Source organism: Salvelinus namaycush, chromosome 2 (assembly GCF_016432855.1).
Source record: "Salvelinus namaycush isolate Seneca chromosome 2, SaNama_1.0, whole genome shotgun sequence".
Taxonomy (NCBI): Eukaryota; Metazoa; Chordata; class Actinopteri; order Salmoniformes; family Salmonidae; genus Salvelinus; species Salvelinus namaycush.
Genome location: NC_052308.1, coordinates 11,942,868 through 11,958,732, shown reverse-complemented (window position 1 = coordinate 11,958,732; position 15,865 = coordinate 11,942,868). Strand labels below are relative to the sequence as shown.

The 15,865-nt window shown below is 40.3% G+C and overlaps 1 protein-coding gene across 1 annotated transcript; it reads left to right on the top strand.

The window, feature by feature from the left end:
• Window positions 1–1,420: 1,420 nt before the first annotated feature.
• Window positions 1,421–14,483, top strand: LOC120024452 (transmembrane protein 51-like). Its single transcript, XM_038968701.1, has 3 exons — window positions 1,421–1,629; window positions 11,215–11,691; window positions 12,725–14,483. Exons 2-3 carry the CDS (start codon window positions 11,306–11,308, stop codon window positions 13,146–13,148), a joined length of 810 nt encoding a protein of 269 aa, XP_038824629.1. The 5' UTR covers window positions 1,421–1,629; window positions 11,215–11,305; the 3' UTR covers window positions 13,149–14,483.
• The last annotated feature ends 1,382 nt before the right edge of the window (window positions 14,484–15,865 follow it).

Genomic DNA, 15,865 nt, shown 5'->3' with positions numbered 1-15,865 from the left:
GTTGTGAGATGTGGTTTGAACATCAATGGCTTATGTGTTACGGAAAACACACACTATACTGTTGACTTTGTTATGGTGTCACAATCTACTTTCAAACAAGCAATTCCCATCCATATAAAGTCAGACTACTGACAACAGAACAGAGGGGCAATTTCCATTAAATGAGAAAGAGAGTTTATATTGTATGTTTTCAAATAGATGCTTATTAAGTAATAATGTACATTGTGACACTGTTGAATTTTTTTAACATTATGGAGCACTTGTGTTTAGTGTACTCAATAATAAAATATATAAATGCTATCTAAAATGAACTTTATTTCAGTTTATTATAAGCACAAGAAAATCGAGTAGTTCTAATTTTATTTTAATTTAGTCTGCTCAGGAACTTCTCAGACAGGCCTATTTGGGGGAATAGAATTGTCAATACAAGTTTATTTGAGTTTTATGGGGAATTTCCAGCATACGCAATGCTCTTCATACAATCTGGACTCACCAGTGGCGCAGCGGTCTAAGGCACTGCATCTCAGTGTTTGATGCATCACTACAGACACCCTGGTTCGAATCCATCCTGGCCGTGATTGGGAGTCCCATAGGGCGGCGCACAATTGACCCAGCGTCGTCCGGGGTAGGACGTCATTGTAAATAAGAATTTGTTCTTAACTGACTTGCCTAGTTAAATAAAAAAATGTAAACAGGGTAGACTTAAATCCAGGACACTCCAATTAGTATGGTATGTATTAATTTGTGAATGTCCATCATTAATTGTGTAAGAAATTTTACGAATTGCAATTCATACAATATGTTACGAATTTACAAATGCATGACATGCTACGAATTCTAATTTGTTGTTAGCTAGGTGTCTAATGTTAGCTAGGCTAGTGGTTAGGGTAAAGTATACAGGGGGTTGGTGGCACCTTAATTGGGTAGGACGGGCTTGTGGTAATGGTTGGAGAGGAATGGGTGGAATGGCAAATATATCAAAAACATGGTTTCCGTGTGTTTGATCCAATTCCATTCGCTTCGTTCCAGCCAATATTATCAGCAGGTTAGGAGTTAGGTTATTAAGGTTAGGGTTAGCTAACATGCTAAGTAGTTGAATAGTAGCAAAGTTGCTAATTATCTAAAATGCTGAAGTTGTCTGTGATCAGATTTGAACACACAACCTTTGGGTTACTAGACTTTCACATTATACGCTCACCCATCCACCCTGACTAACCACCCTACTTTCGTTTTTTCCTTAAGTAACCTTCTGTCTTATGTAACCATACCAAATACAAAACGTAACATATACTAATTTGACGGTCACAGATTACTATGTTACGTCTCATCTATGAGACCAGGTTGCCTATAAAAAGTGAGCCTACGTGCTCTATGACCAAGGAGCAAAGAGTTAACGCTTTACAACAGGGGGGAAGTTGGACAAAGTTCCTGTCTAACATATTCCCTGAATTCTTTAGGGACTACCATCGCGGGAAATACACACGTTAATACATATTTTCGATTGTGTAAATAGCAGGATTACATTCTGGATATTGGGGTAGCAATATCATAATTTTGAAGACACCTGCGATACATCAGGTATTCGATTGGGAGGGAAGTCATTGGGCGTTCACGGCTGGAAAGACTAAGGTAAGGCCGTCTCAAATTGCAAATCACCTTGACAGTTTGAGCAGTGTTCAGACTGACTTTATTATATTCTCTGTGAAGTATTAGACCGTGTTATCTGATAACACAAATGGCACAGTTCTTATGGCAAGATGTCAAGAGTTACAAGTGATCTAATGCCACAGAGTTTAACATGATTTCAGTTCCTCCCCACTACAAACACCTTCGCTCAAATGGCTGGCAGCGATACATTGTATTGGGATTCGGGACGGAGAATTGTAGTCAAATTGCTACATTAAGTTGGTAGTAGTCTGATTTAATCATGATGTAATACAGTTAATTGGTATATACACAGCCTGTAAAATCGTGTAAATGTTCCTTAGAAGCTAGCCCTTAATGAGTCTGTTAGATTACATTTTTCACAAAGTAAGAGTCATTGGAAAAGGCGTCTTCTGTAAGGGGGTGTTTTGTTAGGAGGCGCAACGCTCAGTCTGAACATTAACACACATTGTTTAAGGTATGGTTTTGGAAGCATAAGGACCTTATTTTTCATATCAGCGAGAAATATATATATATTTTTAAGTTCAATTGATACACACCTTTCTTATAGGGATAGGGTTTCCACAAGGCCATATTTCCATGTTACAGCGCTTGTTTAAAGAAATCGAATGGAAGATGGTGGACTAGCTGTGCTAATTAGCTATCTGCATCTCCGAACACGTGTGTAAATGGAAGACGAGACTCCACAAAGGTGTCACTGAAAAATACTGTCGGCTGCAACTGTGTTAAAAATGGCTTAAACCATGTACAGTAAGTGTGTGTGTTTTGCATTTGTGAAATTATTTTGATGTGATATGGAAGTAAAGGGATTTATGTTTCTAGAACTGTACCACAATTGAGAATCAATTCATGTTGAGATGGAGGATCTGTCTGTTTTGTCTTCCAGAGCCAATTCGCCCTTTAAACAGAACATGCAAGGTCCTTGGACTAAGGAGTAACATTAGGCTTGGACTCAAGGTGTCGAAAGCTGGATAATGTTTACTCCAATGCTTCCCACGGTTGTGTGAAGTTTGCTTGATGTCCTTTGGATAGTGGACCATTCTTGAAACACACAGTAAGCTGTTGACCATCAAACCCAGCAGTGTTGCAGTTCTTGAGACAAACCGGTGCCCCTGGCACCTACTACCATACCCTGTTCAAAGGGCTTGAAAAATCTGCTTGAAAATCTATGGCAAGATTTGAAAATGGTTGTCTAGCAATGATCAACAACCAATTTGGTAGAGCTTAAATAATTTAGAAAGTATAAATGGGCAAATAATGTACAATCCAGGTGTGTAAAGCTCTTAGAGACTTACCCAGAAAGACTCACAGCTGTAATCAATGCCAAAGGGTATTCTAACCTATATTGACTCGGACATGTGAGTACTTATGTAAATTAGATATTTATGTGTTTTATTTTCAATACTCTATCAAATTGGTTGTTGATTACTGCTAGACAACCATTTTCGAGTCTTGCCATTGGTTTTCAAGCAGATTTAAGTAAACTGTATGTAACTCACCACATAGGAACATTCACTGTCTTCTTGGTAAGCAACTCCAGTGTAGATTTGGCCTTGTGTTTTAGGTTATTGTCCTGCTGAAAGGTGAATTAATCTACCAATGTCTGGTAGAAAGCAGACAACCAGGTTTTCCTCAAGGATTTTGCCTGTGCTTAGCTTTTTATCCTGAAAAACTTCCCAGACCTTAACGATTACAAGCATACCCATAACATGATGCAGCCACTGCTATGCTTGAAAATATGAAGAGTGGTACTCAGTAATGTGTTTTATTGGATTTGCCTCAAACATATGTTTCTATTCAGGACAAAAAGTGAATTGCTTAGAGAAATGTTTTACAGTATTACTGTAAGGTCGCCTAGTGGTTAGAGCATTGGGCCAGTAACCGAAAAGTTGCTAGATCAAATCCCCGAGCTAACAAGGTAAAAATCTGTCGTTCTGCCCCTGAACAAGGCAGTTAACCCACTGTTCCTAGGCCGTCATTGTAAATAAGAATTTGTTCTTAACTGACTTGCCTAGTTAAATTAAGTTTAAATTAAATAAAAAAGTGCCTTGTTGCAAACAGGATGCATGTTTTGGAATATTTTTATTTCCTTCTTTTCACTCTGTCAATTAGCATAGTATTGCGGAGTAACTACAATGTTGTTGATCCATCCTCAGTTTTCTCCTATGACAGCCATTAACCGTTCCGCTAGCGGAACCCCTGACAACATTCCGCTGAAAAGGCAGCGTGGGAAATTCAAAAATATTTTTTTGAAATATGTAACTTTCACACATTAACAAGTCCAATACAGCAAATGAAAGATAAACATCTTGTTAATCTACCCATCATGTCCGGCAAAACAGTTCTATTTTTGTTTCATCAGACCAGAGGACATATCTCCAAAAAGTACGATCTTTTCCCCATGTGCAGTTGCAAACCGTAGTCTGCCTTTTTTATGGCTGTTTTGGAGTTGTGGCTTCTTCCTTGCTGACCGGCCTTTCAGGTTATGTCGATTATAGAACTCGTTTTACTGTGGATATAGATACTTTTGTACCAGTTTCCTCCAGCATCTTCACAAGGTCCTTTGCTGTTGTTCTGGGGTTGATTTGCACTTTTCACACCAAAGTACGTTAATCTCTAGGAGACAGAACGCGTCTCCTTCCTGAGCGGTATGATGGCTGCGTGGTCCCATGGTGTTTATACTTGCGTACTATTGTTTGTACAGATGAACTTGGTACCTTCAGGCATTTGGAAATTGCTTCCAAGGATGAACCATACTTGTGGAGGTCTACAAAAAAAATGCTGATGTCTTGGCTGATTTCTTTTGATTTTCCCATGATGTCAAGCAAAGAGGCACTGAGCTTGAAGGGAGGCCTTGAAATATATCCACAGGTACACTTCCAATTGACTCAAATGATGTCAATTAGATTATCAGAAGCTTCTAAAGCCATGATACCATTTTCTGGAATTTTCTAAGCTGTTTAAAGGCACAGTCAACTTAGTGTATGTAAACTTCTGACCCACTGGAATTGTGATTACAGTGAATTATAAGTGAAATAATCTGTCAGTAAACAATTGTTGGGAAAATGACTTGTCATGCACAAAGTAGATGTCCTAACCGACTTGCCAAAACTATAGTTTGTTAACAAGAACTTTGTGGCGTGGTTGAAAAATGTGTTTTAATGACTCCAACCTAAGTGTATGTAAACTTCCGACTTCAACTGTACATACATACATGCATACATACATAGAAAGAAATGTCAAACAAAGCTAGTTTGTCTTTCCAGCTTCAGTTGGAAGGCATTGTGTTAGCTGTGTTGTTGGCTAGCTCTCAAAGTGTCCTGACGTGAGAGCACATTTTCTATGCCAGGTGAAATCGCACATCATTAGCTCATTGTTATTAATGTATCCAAATAAATGTCACTAGAAATCAGCTTATGCAAATGCAGCTACTTCGTTGTTATTCTGTCTGCACTGTTGTGTGATTGAAGTTAGCCGTAGTTGGTTAGCTAGCAAGCAAGGGAAAAGAACATTGCCAGCCAGTATGGCAATGGAACATTTAGAGCAAACAACTAGGTCGCGTCCATAGATACAGAACAAAAAGACTGAACGAATGGGTCGCGTCTGGCAACCGAACAGGGCATTATCACTTAAATCTGACATTACCTTCAGTGTTGTGACATCTTATTACGGTCAGTGTTGTGACATAACATTACATTTGTATCAAGGTAGAGGGAGGTTGTGCTCTAAGCTTGGATGTACACTGAGAATACCAAATATTAGGAAAGCATTCATAATATTTTGCCCTCAGAACAGCCTCAATTTGTCGGTCCATAGACTCTACAATGTGTCTAAAGCGTTCCACAAGGATGCTGGCCCATGTTGACTACAACGATTCCCACAGTTGTCAAGTTGGCGGGATGTCATCTGTGTGGTGGACTGTTCTTGATACACACAGGAAACTGTTGAGCATGAAAAACCCAGCAGCGTTGCAGTTCTTGATACAAACCGGTAATATGGTCACCATAATAGCATTACAGCCACACCATGAGTCATAAAGGTAGTCAAACTCCACATGACTGTTTAGTCACGGTAATTAGGCTTCTCCAAGCTCTGATGCTGCTGATGGTCATTAGTAGCCTACCAAACTTGTTAACTACCTGGTACTCAGCACTCTATTGTCACTCTAATCACTCTGACATCAATGCAAATGTAATCGAAAATCTAATCAAGCACTTCCTGAGCTCATGTTGCACAACATTTCTATAGGCTATGCAATAGCGTGAGAAAAAAGAGTGATGCCCTCTTAAAAAGAGGATCCCGTCAGCTAGGCCTACTATATTTCTCAACTTTCCTAATATTAAACACATTGCTTCTCTTTACAACAGTAAAGCCTACCTACCTGGCTGGCATGAAAATGAACCACAGGAAAAGTGTCCTCCATTCGCTAATTACGTGTTGCCCTTATTTTGAGATGAGTGCATGATAATGGTCCATTCCCAATCAAAAAAAACTTCACACATTATTTAGTATATGTAAAAACACAATTAAATCAAGAATAGTCTGATGGGTGACAATATTAGCCGATCACTTGTGAATGATGCCCAGCTTAAGGCAAGAAACATTGCATGCTTTTTTTTTTTTTTGCCACCTTTTTCAACTCAGTCGCACACCTCATGTAGCCTAGCCCATAGGCCTATATGTTTTGATAAGGTTTGTATCACAACTAAAGTGGCCAAATAACTTTTTAAAATGAAGCCCATTAATCCACTTTACAACGGGTATAGACTAGAGCCTAACTGGCATACATACACAGCGCGTGAGTTTCAAGTTAAGGGAAGATAATTTTCACCATAAAAATGCACCTTTATAATAAAAGCATTACATACGTAATTGCAATTGTGGTCCCTTTTGAGAATGGTGTTTTCCTGCTAATGGAACATTCGCGCTTTAGCCTTCTGCCCTGTGTGTATTGCTGCGCTTATGTGAAGAAATAGCCTAATAGTTTATCAACATTTTAAGCTAAATGTTCTGATCTGTTGCGTCAGGCTCATTGCTTAAAACAGGTTTTTTGACGCTAGTGGTTGTATTCATTTGGGATCTATTGCATCCCACAACTGTCCCAGACTATGTTTTGGAATATTTATTTATTGCATAGAATAGGTCAACTTTTGCACTATGGGAGATGGTAGATTGACATACTGTAGTCTAGTGCTTTTGCTGTTCATTAGGCCTACTTATCTTGTTGGCTGACAAAGTAAATGTGGACAGTTCTTCCAATATCTTCCATATGCGCCTCGAAATTGAATAAGGACACGCTCAGTTGCGTCCCCGGTGTGTCTGTCTTCACTTGTAGCCTGTGCGAAAGACCCGAACACATGAAGGAGAGGTGATTCGGCACGCAGCAGGGAGTTGGGAATTATAATGATTATATTCAGCCCAAGGGCACAACGGCCACTGGCTGCAAAAGGCATGGATTTTTTTAGGGGGCATTACGGCTACACAAAGGGGATGCAGTCGGGAAATTCTAGGCATTATCAAGTTCTTGTCAAATGTTGAATGAGACTGAAGTGTGTACAGCCTGTGCAGAAACAAAGCAGAGCTTATGCCTTTTTCATGCAACTTTTTCAAATCATCATTAGTCGCATCATGCAGCCTTAGAATGTATTAAAATCAAAACATATAGCCCAACATCACAACTAAAGTTACATAAACTCTAAGCATATAGTGTAAGAGTACCTGTTTCTTTGTTAAACGCTCAGCGCAGAATGGGTGCACTCCCTCAAATTGTTTGGAGAAAATAGCCTTTCTATTTTACTCAGCTATGTTCAGATATATTCTTCATACTATAAAATAATGCCACGGAATTCAAAGCAAATCTTGTCTGCTAAATGAACTAGTTTAGCCCACAGCCATATGGCATGGCCACATCAGGACCTAACATAAGGACAACTCAGAGTATGCTATTCTGTTCTCCTGAAATAGACTACATTTTCTACATATGTTTCTTTAGACTTGTCTAAAATAAATAATGGATTTATTGTGATGGTGTAGGCTATATTACATGGATTTATTAGACTTATTTAAAATGTAGAGGTTCCAAAGGTCTGCATCAGTGGCTTGTAGGAAGCCAGGAGATGCTAAATGTTTTTATGTTAATTAACAGTTATCCCTGGCTGACACTTTCATGACCCCGTTCAAAGGCACTTACATTTTTTGTCTTGCCCACTCACCCTCGGAATGGCAAAAAATGTGCCATTTCTCAATTTCAATGCTTAAAAATCCTTCTTTACCCTGTCTCCTCCCCTTCATCTACACTGATTTTGAAGTGCATTTAACAAGTGACATCAATAAGGGATCATAGCTTTCACCTGGTCAGCCTGTCATGGAACGAGCAGGTGTTCTTAATGTTTTGTATCCTCTGTGTATATCCTATTGTGTACATATCAGTTGTATTACTATGCATACTACCTTCCTGTAATTACTTTTTATTTGTTTTAATTTTGACTTGATTATTATTATACTGCAGGGTTGGAGCTAGCACGTAAGCATTTCACTGCACCTTTTATACCTGCTGGAAACTGTGTACGTGAGAATTTTTTGTTGTTGATTTGTGCCACACGCTAACTTACTGTTTAAGTGCCTTGAAACAGGGGACTCTGGCTTGGCATAATAGAATATTCTCATTGAGTCTGTTGTTGTACAGAATCTTGCACGATGACTGCACTTTTTGCAACGTCTGTATTTGTTGTAGAGCACCTGACTAGTGCAGGGGTTCTTAAACTTTTTCCAGCCTGGCACCCAAATGAGAAATTCTGTGTTTTCCTGGGACCCAAGCTTAGGAAAATATGCGACTATACATAAATATCAGTACATTTCATTACCCTTATTTATGCCTAAAACAAATGCAATATAGACAATAACAATGAAATGAAATATGTATTCATGTTTATTTTCCCCATTAAAAAAAACTCTTACATATCTGTCTAGGTTGGAACTGTTGCTGTTAAAATACAATACAATTTTCATTCTGAACTGGAATAAACTGATTTAACACATCACACAGATGTAGACCAGAAAACACACACACACAATCCCAATGAGAGGTGTGTGGCTGGTTGAAGTTTTCATGTCTATTCTGGGCTCTGTTTTTGACAGTGTAACACTGAGGTCATGGTCAGCCTTGAAACTGTTTCTGTACTTGTTTTTTAAGTATGTCAGAGTTGAGAACCCTGACTCCTATAGGTATGTGGTGCCAAACTGGACCAGAACATCTACTGCTTTCTCAGTCAGGCAGGAGACCGCTTCCTGCTGTAGATGAACAACCCAGAACTGTGTGAGTGTGTTTGCCTCTAACAGCATCTTGCTTCAAATCAGTTTATTCCAGTTAAGAATACAAAATTATTACATGTATTCTAACAGCAACAGTTCCAACCTGGACTTTCTTTCAGCCTACAGTAGGCCTGAACATTTTTCATCTTCTGTACTGTTACTAGGATTGCACTCAGTAGCTAGCTTGCTTTGGTGAACGTTATCTATTAGCTGTGTACAAGGCCAGGGGATTGCTTGAAAGAGAAACTCCCATCTATTACTATGAGAGTTAGTACTCTCTTATTTCTGCTTATTACCTGTTATAAAATGACAACAATGCCTTGCTAGCTGACTTTTCCACTGTCAGAAGCACTGTTTCCTGAAGCATTATGCCCTGTTCTGAAAGAACTCCCTGGGTTTACCACCATGCTGTGGATGTTTGGTCAGGACATATCGTTTTATTAATTTGTTCGTTTTGAGAGACTCATTACTATGCACTTCCCCGCACAAAACACATTGTGTGCGCTCCTCGTTTTAAAATGTGTATGAAAGAGGGAGAAACTCATCACTGTATATGTGTTTCATGACAATTGAGCTCAGTCAGACCTTGTGGCTAGCATGAGTCCATTTGATAACAACGGTGAGTGATGGCGAGTGGGAATGACAAGTGAGTGGCAGACAGCGCATCATCGGCTGCGTTGTATGTGTCGCGGCGTGATCTTCAAGAAACACACAGGCACCTCCCTCTCTCGCGTACGCAGATGCCAAACTGAGCAGAGACCGCTGCTAAGCAGAGAGCGCAGATGCACTTGGCCAAATCACTTCCAGTAATTAATGATTAGTAATTAAATAATTATACATTTACTCTGACACATCGCTACCCACCATTAACAGGTCCGTGCGTCACGACCCAAACTTTAAAGGCTACTTTAGTGTAATGTGATTGCTTGTCACCTTGAAAGCACACCAAGAACATTGTTGCTATAGGAGGCTTTTTCATACATTCATGCTTCTGATGCTTCACTGTACCATAACGTTCATGTCAATACTTGTCTGTGCTAATGTGATAGGTGCAGTGCATGCCTTCAACTGCCATCCTTCACATTAAGGTTTTGTTGGATAGTGTGTCTTCAGTGCATATTAAGACCTGCACTGCAAAGCTGTTCACACTTTTCACCACCGGTCTTTTATTTCCACCTGAAGCATCTCTTCTAGTGATCCAACAAGTCAAACCATTTAATATATTAGCTGACAGGTACGTGTGAATGGCATACATGTATTTTAGACAGTTATGCATTCAATGATTTATGTTGAATACACTTATCACCAAACATTGCATATCAGGAATATTTATTTATTTTATTTAGTGACAGATTTCTGTGTGTTTTTGTTTAGGGGCCCTCTGCTGCATTAGGAGCTAAAAGGAATAAGTACTGTCAGTGTTTGCTGAATCCATGTTAAGTGACTCATAGCATGATATGGAGGTATCACTATGAGACAGTCATTTTGTGAATATCTACCATTTACACTGTGAAATGCTCTTCCTGACAATTACAATGTGAAATGCTCTAGTTGTAAACGGAAAAGAAACAAATGGAAGTGCCAGCAGTTTAGAATCTTCTGTTGGTTATACTATAGTAATACAACCTCAACACAGCCTGAGCAAAGTGTAGTGTTGGTTTAGCATGATTTAGGAGGGCTAGACCCACAAAGAAATGTTCAGGACATTGTTTGGGTAATATATTGTCACTCGAAATACCAACACATTCACAAAGTGAAGTATTTAAAGACAGGACAATGATAAATTACCATGGTATATATTAAGTTGCCATGCACACTACCTCCAACAATACATTTGAATGGATTTCAAATCACAGGGCTAGCCTTTAATTTGGACTTTGTAGTTTTGAGGAAGATTTCTTCGAACTTCACTACAATAGTATAGGCCTACATTATTTCCTGGTGCTTTTTGGTCAATGATTGGCTCATTCACATGATTAATTCAGCTCTCTTTGATTGGCACTATTCCAGCGGCTCTTTATCATGTAAAATATATTTGTGAATAACTAAAACACAGGTTAATGTAACCCTCCATGAACTTCTCTGGCTTTGGCCCCCTTCCCAGCCACATTGTGTCTATTCCAGGAAGTTGTTCATTGTCATCTGATTTCAGCTAGTCTGAGCCTTTGCCAGTTTTATTGTGCTGCTACATTCCTGCTCCTTAATGTGAAAACAACTTTCCTCTCTCCCACATTGCAGGTTAGGTCTACGGTTCATCCCTTGAGCCTCCTCTACCCAGTCTGCTGTATCTGATTGTGTAACACTTCTGGTGGGTCCACGTGGGGAGGTGATGTGTTCCAGTGGCGGTCCAGACAGCTCCGGCTATGGGGGCAGCCGGTCTGGCTCCTCATATGCTCTGTGTGCCTTGGGGGTGGGGCTCATAGCCCTGGGCATCGTCATGATCGTGTGGACTGTGGTGCCCGGGGATGCTCCCCGGACAACCAAGCCTCCGGGCAACTTCAGTGTTATTGTACCAGTGGACCATGCTGGGGATGGAGAGAAGGACAGGGAAACAGCGAAGACCTCATCAATAGCCTATGTGCTGGTGGGGGCGGGGGTGGCCATGCTGCTGCTGTCCATCTACCTGGGGTTGAGGAACAAGAGGAGGGGGAGCCAAAGAGGACAGGAGACACAGGTCCCCTTTGTGGACCATGTGGCTGGGGAGGCAGGAGAGATGTGAGTGCTTTAAACAATTTAGATAATCACTAACAGTGACTTATTTTAATCATCCAAGAAGGGGTTGAAAGAGGCTTCGTTTTCACTATTAACCCATATAACCTAGTTTCTAGGATGATGCCTGCAACATGCCTCCCTTTTGATTGATAGATGTTAAAGCACCAGTTTATCTACACTGTGTGTACAAAACATTCCTAATATTGAGTTGTCTTGCCCACTCACCCTCCGAATGACACACATACACAATCCATATCTCAATTGTCTCAAGGCTTAAAAATCCTTATTTAACCTGTCTCCTCCCCTTCATCTACACTGGTTGAAGTGGATTTAACAAGTGACATCAATAAGGGATCATAGCTTTCATCTGGATTCACCTGGTCAGTCTGTGTCATGGAAAGAGCAGGTGTCCTTAATGTTTTGTACTCTCAAAACTAGCACCAAATGTCATACCAGTACATACCACTAGTAATTAAGGAATAAAAGTCCATTAGAGGAAAAAAGAAAAAGAAACATTGAACGCCGTGCACTTATTACCACTACTGGCCGGTGTGGCTAGTGAGGTTTCGTGCACTTATTACCACTACTGGCCGGTGTGGCTAGTGAGGTTTCGTGCACTTATTACCACTACTGGCCGGTGTGGCTAGTGAGGTTTCGTGCACTTATTACCACTACTGGCCGGTGTGGCTAGTGAGGTTTCGTGCACTTATTACCACTACTGGCCGGTGTGGCTAGTGAGGTTTCGTGCACTTATTACCACTACTGGCCGGTGTGGCTAGTGAGGTTTCGTGCACTTATTACCACTACTGGCCGGTGTGGCTAGTGAGGTTTCGTGAGGTTTACAACAATAGCAGAAACATATCATTACAAAACCTCTTATTGTTCTGGCAATAGATGTTTTTGTGATTATGATCAGTTAAGAAGCAGTACTTAGCTATTTTAGGCTTTTCTAGTATCCTTAAAAAAAACATGAAATGTAAATGATGGCTAAAATGTTGCTTATTTTAAACCGCCGTCCTTGTACATTCTTTTGTAGTGCAGGGGAGCCAGCACCAGCCTACGACGTGCCCAGTTATGAGGAGGCGGTCACCAGTGGCCAGTACCCCATACGCCAGAGCAACTTACGCCACAGCACCTCCCAGCTGCCTTCCTACGAAGACCTCATCAGTGCTGTGGAAAACGAGGGGGAGGGACCAAGAGCAGTCACTTCAGAGGATGTTCCTCCCACTACTCCGGCCCTGGATCCCCAGCCCACCCCCGCCGCTGCAGCCAACCCCCCCACCCGCAGCAGCAGTCGGGCTAGCCGGATACTACGGCCGCTCAGGGTACGCAGAATCAAGTCAGAGAAACTCCATCTGAAGGACTTCCGTTTTAAAGTCCACAACCCTACTGATGTGAAGGTGACCATTGAACCCATCACGCCACCACCACAGTATGACGATAAGATGCCTGAGTTCTGACAGCGCCCTCGGGCTTGGGAGGACTACAAGCATTGTTTTTCAATGTTGAGTAAAACAACACTATTGCTGGATCAGATGGACTAATAATAATACCATTTCTGGAAAGCAGAACCATTATAACAGATGCTTTGTGAATATAGGCCCTGAACTCACATACCATCTCAGAGTAGGAGTGTTGATCTAGGATCTGTCCATGCAATCTTATTCATTATGAACTGAAAGGCAAAACTGATCCTAGTTCAGATCTCCTACTCTGAGACACTTTGTGGATACACGGGCCTTGAGTCCAGAGGCCTGGCTTGGGAGTCTTCTTCCTTCACACTGAGACCAAGACACTGACATTGTTGCTTTGAATCAAGATGTTTCTCTGCTCTAACTTGACTTGTTTATTGAAATCTGCTTAATGGCATATTTATTCCAGGGCTTCTTTATGTGCACTATGCTATCTGTTTAGAACACTGTGGCTGTGTTTTGAAGATAATTAGCTATCTTATTCTTATCTTGTGCACAAATACATCTTGACATCCAGAAAATGTCCTTAACCTTTTCAGATGGAATGCATAAAATGGTGTCATAACAGTGCCTTGGTCATTGTATTGTATCAGCAGATGTGCCTATTAGGAAACAATCCATGTCATCAGTTTGTCCCCCCACACTGTGATTGCTCATGGACTACTGGAAACAAATGCCCTATGAAAATGGTAGTTTCATGTCAGTTTATACAAAGAATGGCACAACTTTTGAGAATGTGTTTTATAGTACTACTATGTAGAGGACATGCTGAAGCCAAGGAATAATGAAATACCTTTATGTTGACTGGCCTCTGTCCTCTGTGTTGACGTTTGGCAGTTGGAGAGTATTGAATGTGAATCATGAAAATGTCCGCTTTCTATAACTGCAGCAACAATGAAAGGGAATAAGTGTTGTCTCGTCAGCTTTACATTCAAGGGAATAGCAGGTAGAATACCCTGAAGTCCAAATAAACTGTAAGACTTTATCTCTGCTAATTTATCTAACTATGCACATTTTTACAGCGTTAAGAGCATTTTGATAAGATTGCTTCAAGGTTTCTTTACTTATGTGGACCGTGAATGAATGTACCTTTCTAGTACTGACCCAGTTCAACTAACTAAAACCATGTTTGGGAAGATCATTGGAGAAGCATAATGTTCTTAGAATTTAACAGCAGTTATTTATTAAAGATTTTTTGACATCTGACACTGTAGGAGAAAAAATTGAACTATTGGGCTCCCGAGTGGCGCAGCAGTCTAAGGCAGTGCTAGAGGCGTAACTACTGAACCTGGTTCGAGTCCAGGCTGTATCACAACCGGCCGTGATTGGGAGTCCCATAGGGCTGCTCACAATTGGCCCAGTGTCACACAGGTTAGGGTAGGCAGTCATTGTAAATAAGAATTTGTTCTTAAATGACTTTCCTAGTTTTAAAAAATGAGTGGGGGGGGTGTACTGTATATGTACTTAGTGTAGGTGACCAAATTCAATAGATAGCACTGTATGAATGACCTCTGGTCTGTAGAATTGGTTTGCGTTTATGTGCTTGTTTCTGTATTGACACAAATTTAAATAAGTAATGAAAGGTATTGGGGTAATTGTTTTCAAAAATGTTAAATATCAATGTATTTATTTTAACGTGCAAATCTTTATTTGGGGATTCTTGAGAAATAAAATTGACTGAGTTGTTTGTGTTGTATGGATCAAAGATGCATCACAATCTCACACTGAACATTAAATATTTCAATCTTGACCTTCTCACGTTACATGTGTAAACAAACAATATGTTGCCCAGAATGTTCTTTGACCTACGGTTATATAATAAGATTGTCATTTTTTTATATTGCCATAAAATTCCTATGGCTTCCTATTTTTCCGGCTCTTAAGTTATATTTTAGCACCCTCTAGTGGTATTTTAATGAACCCACGTAAAGTGAAGGACTGGGTGCAAGTTTATTCCTGACCATGCCGTCAAACCAGGGAAACTGGGCCCAGGGATGGATTCATTACGTCTTGCAACGGAAACTATTTAAGAACCAAACGCAAGTAATCCGAGCAAACGGAACGTAATAGGCCAGGAACTACGTGCATTGTATAATAGAAACGATCGTTTTCGTTGCAAAACTTTTTCCGTTTGGAGTAAACGTTTTCTGTTGCAAAACATCGGCGTAGTGAAAACCCCCTGGTTATATCATGTGTAGAGCGTCACAAAGGGGAAAAGCCACAAAATATTGTCATCAAACTGGGGTGCGTTCAGCAAGACCCAACGTTTTGGAATTTTCAGATAGTAATACGCTATGAGGAACAAACACGCCTCTGACGTATAATAAAGAATCGACTCGGCTCTATTCGTTGCATATCTGTAACGTTCAACATTTGGGTACTGAACATCGTCCTGGTGTGTACTCATTGTCTTCCAACGGAAACTGTTTACCGTTCAAGAACTAAACGGAAGCAAGCAGAACGTAACCGGGAGGGACCTACCTGAATTTGACCATTGAAACGCTAGTTTTTGTTGCAAAAGGTTTTCCAATTGGAGTAAAATGTTTCTGTTGCAAAATATTTAGCAAAATAATTGGCATAATGAACTAGTAACACAAATCTTATCTGAAGTGTTAAGGAAATATATATTTTATGCACCAAATAATTCAGCATAGGACGCTAATCATAGCTTCTTATTGATTTCAGGGGTTCACATTAACCTACAT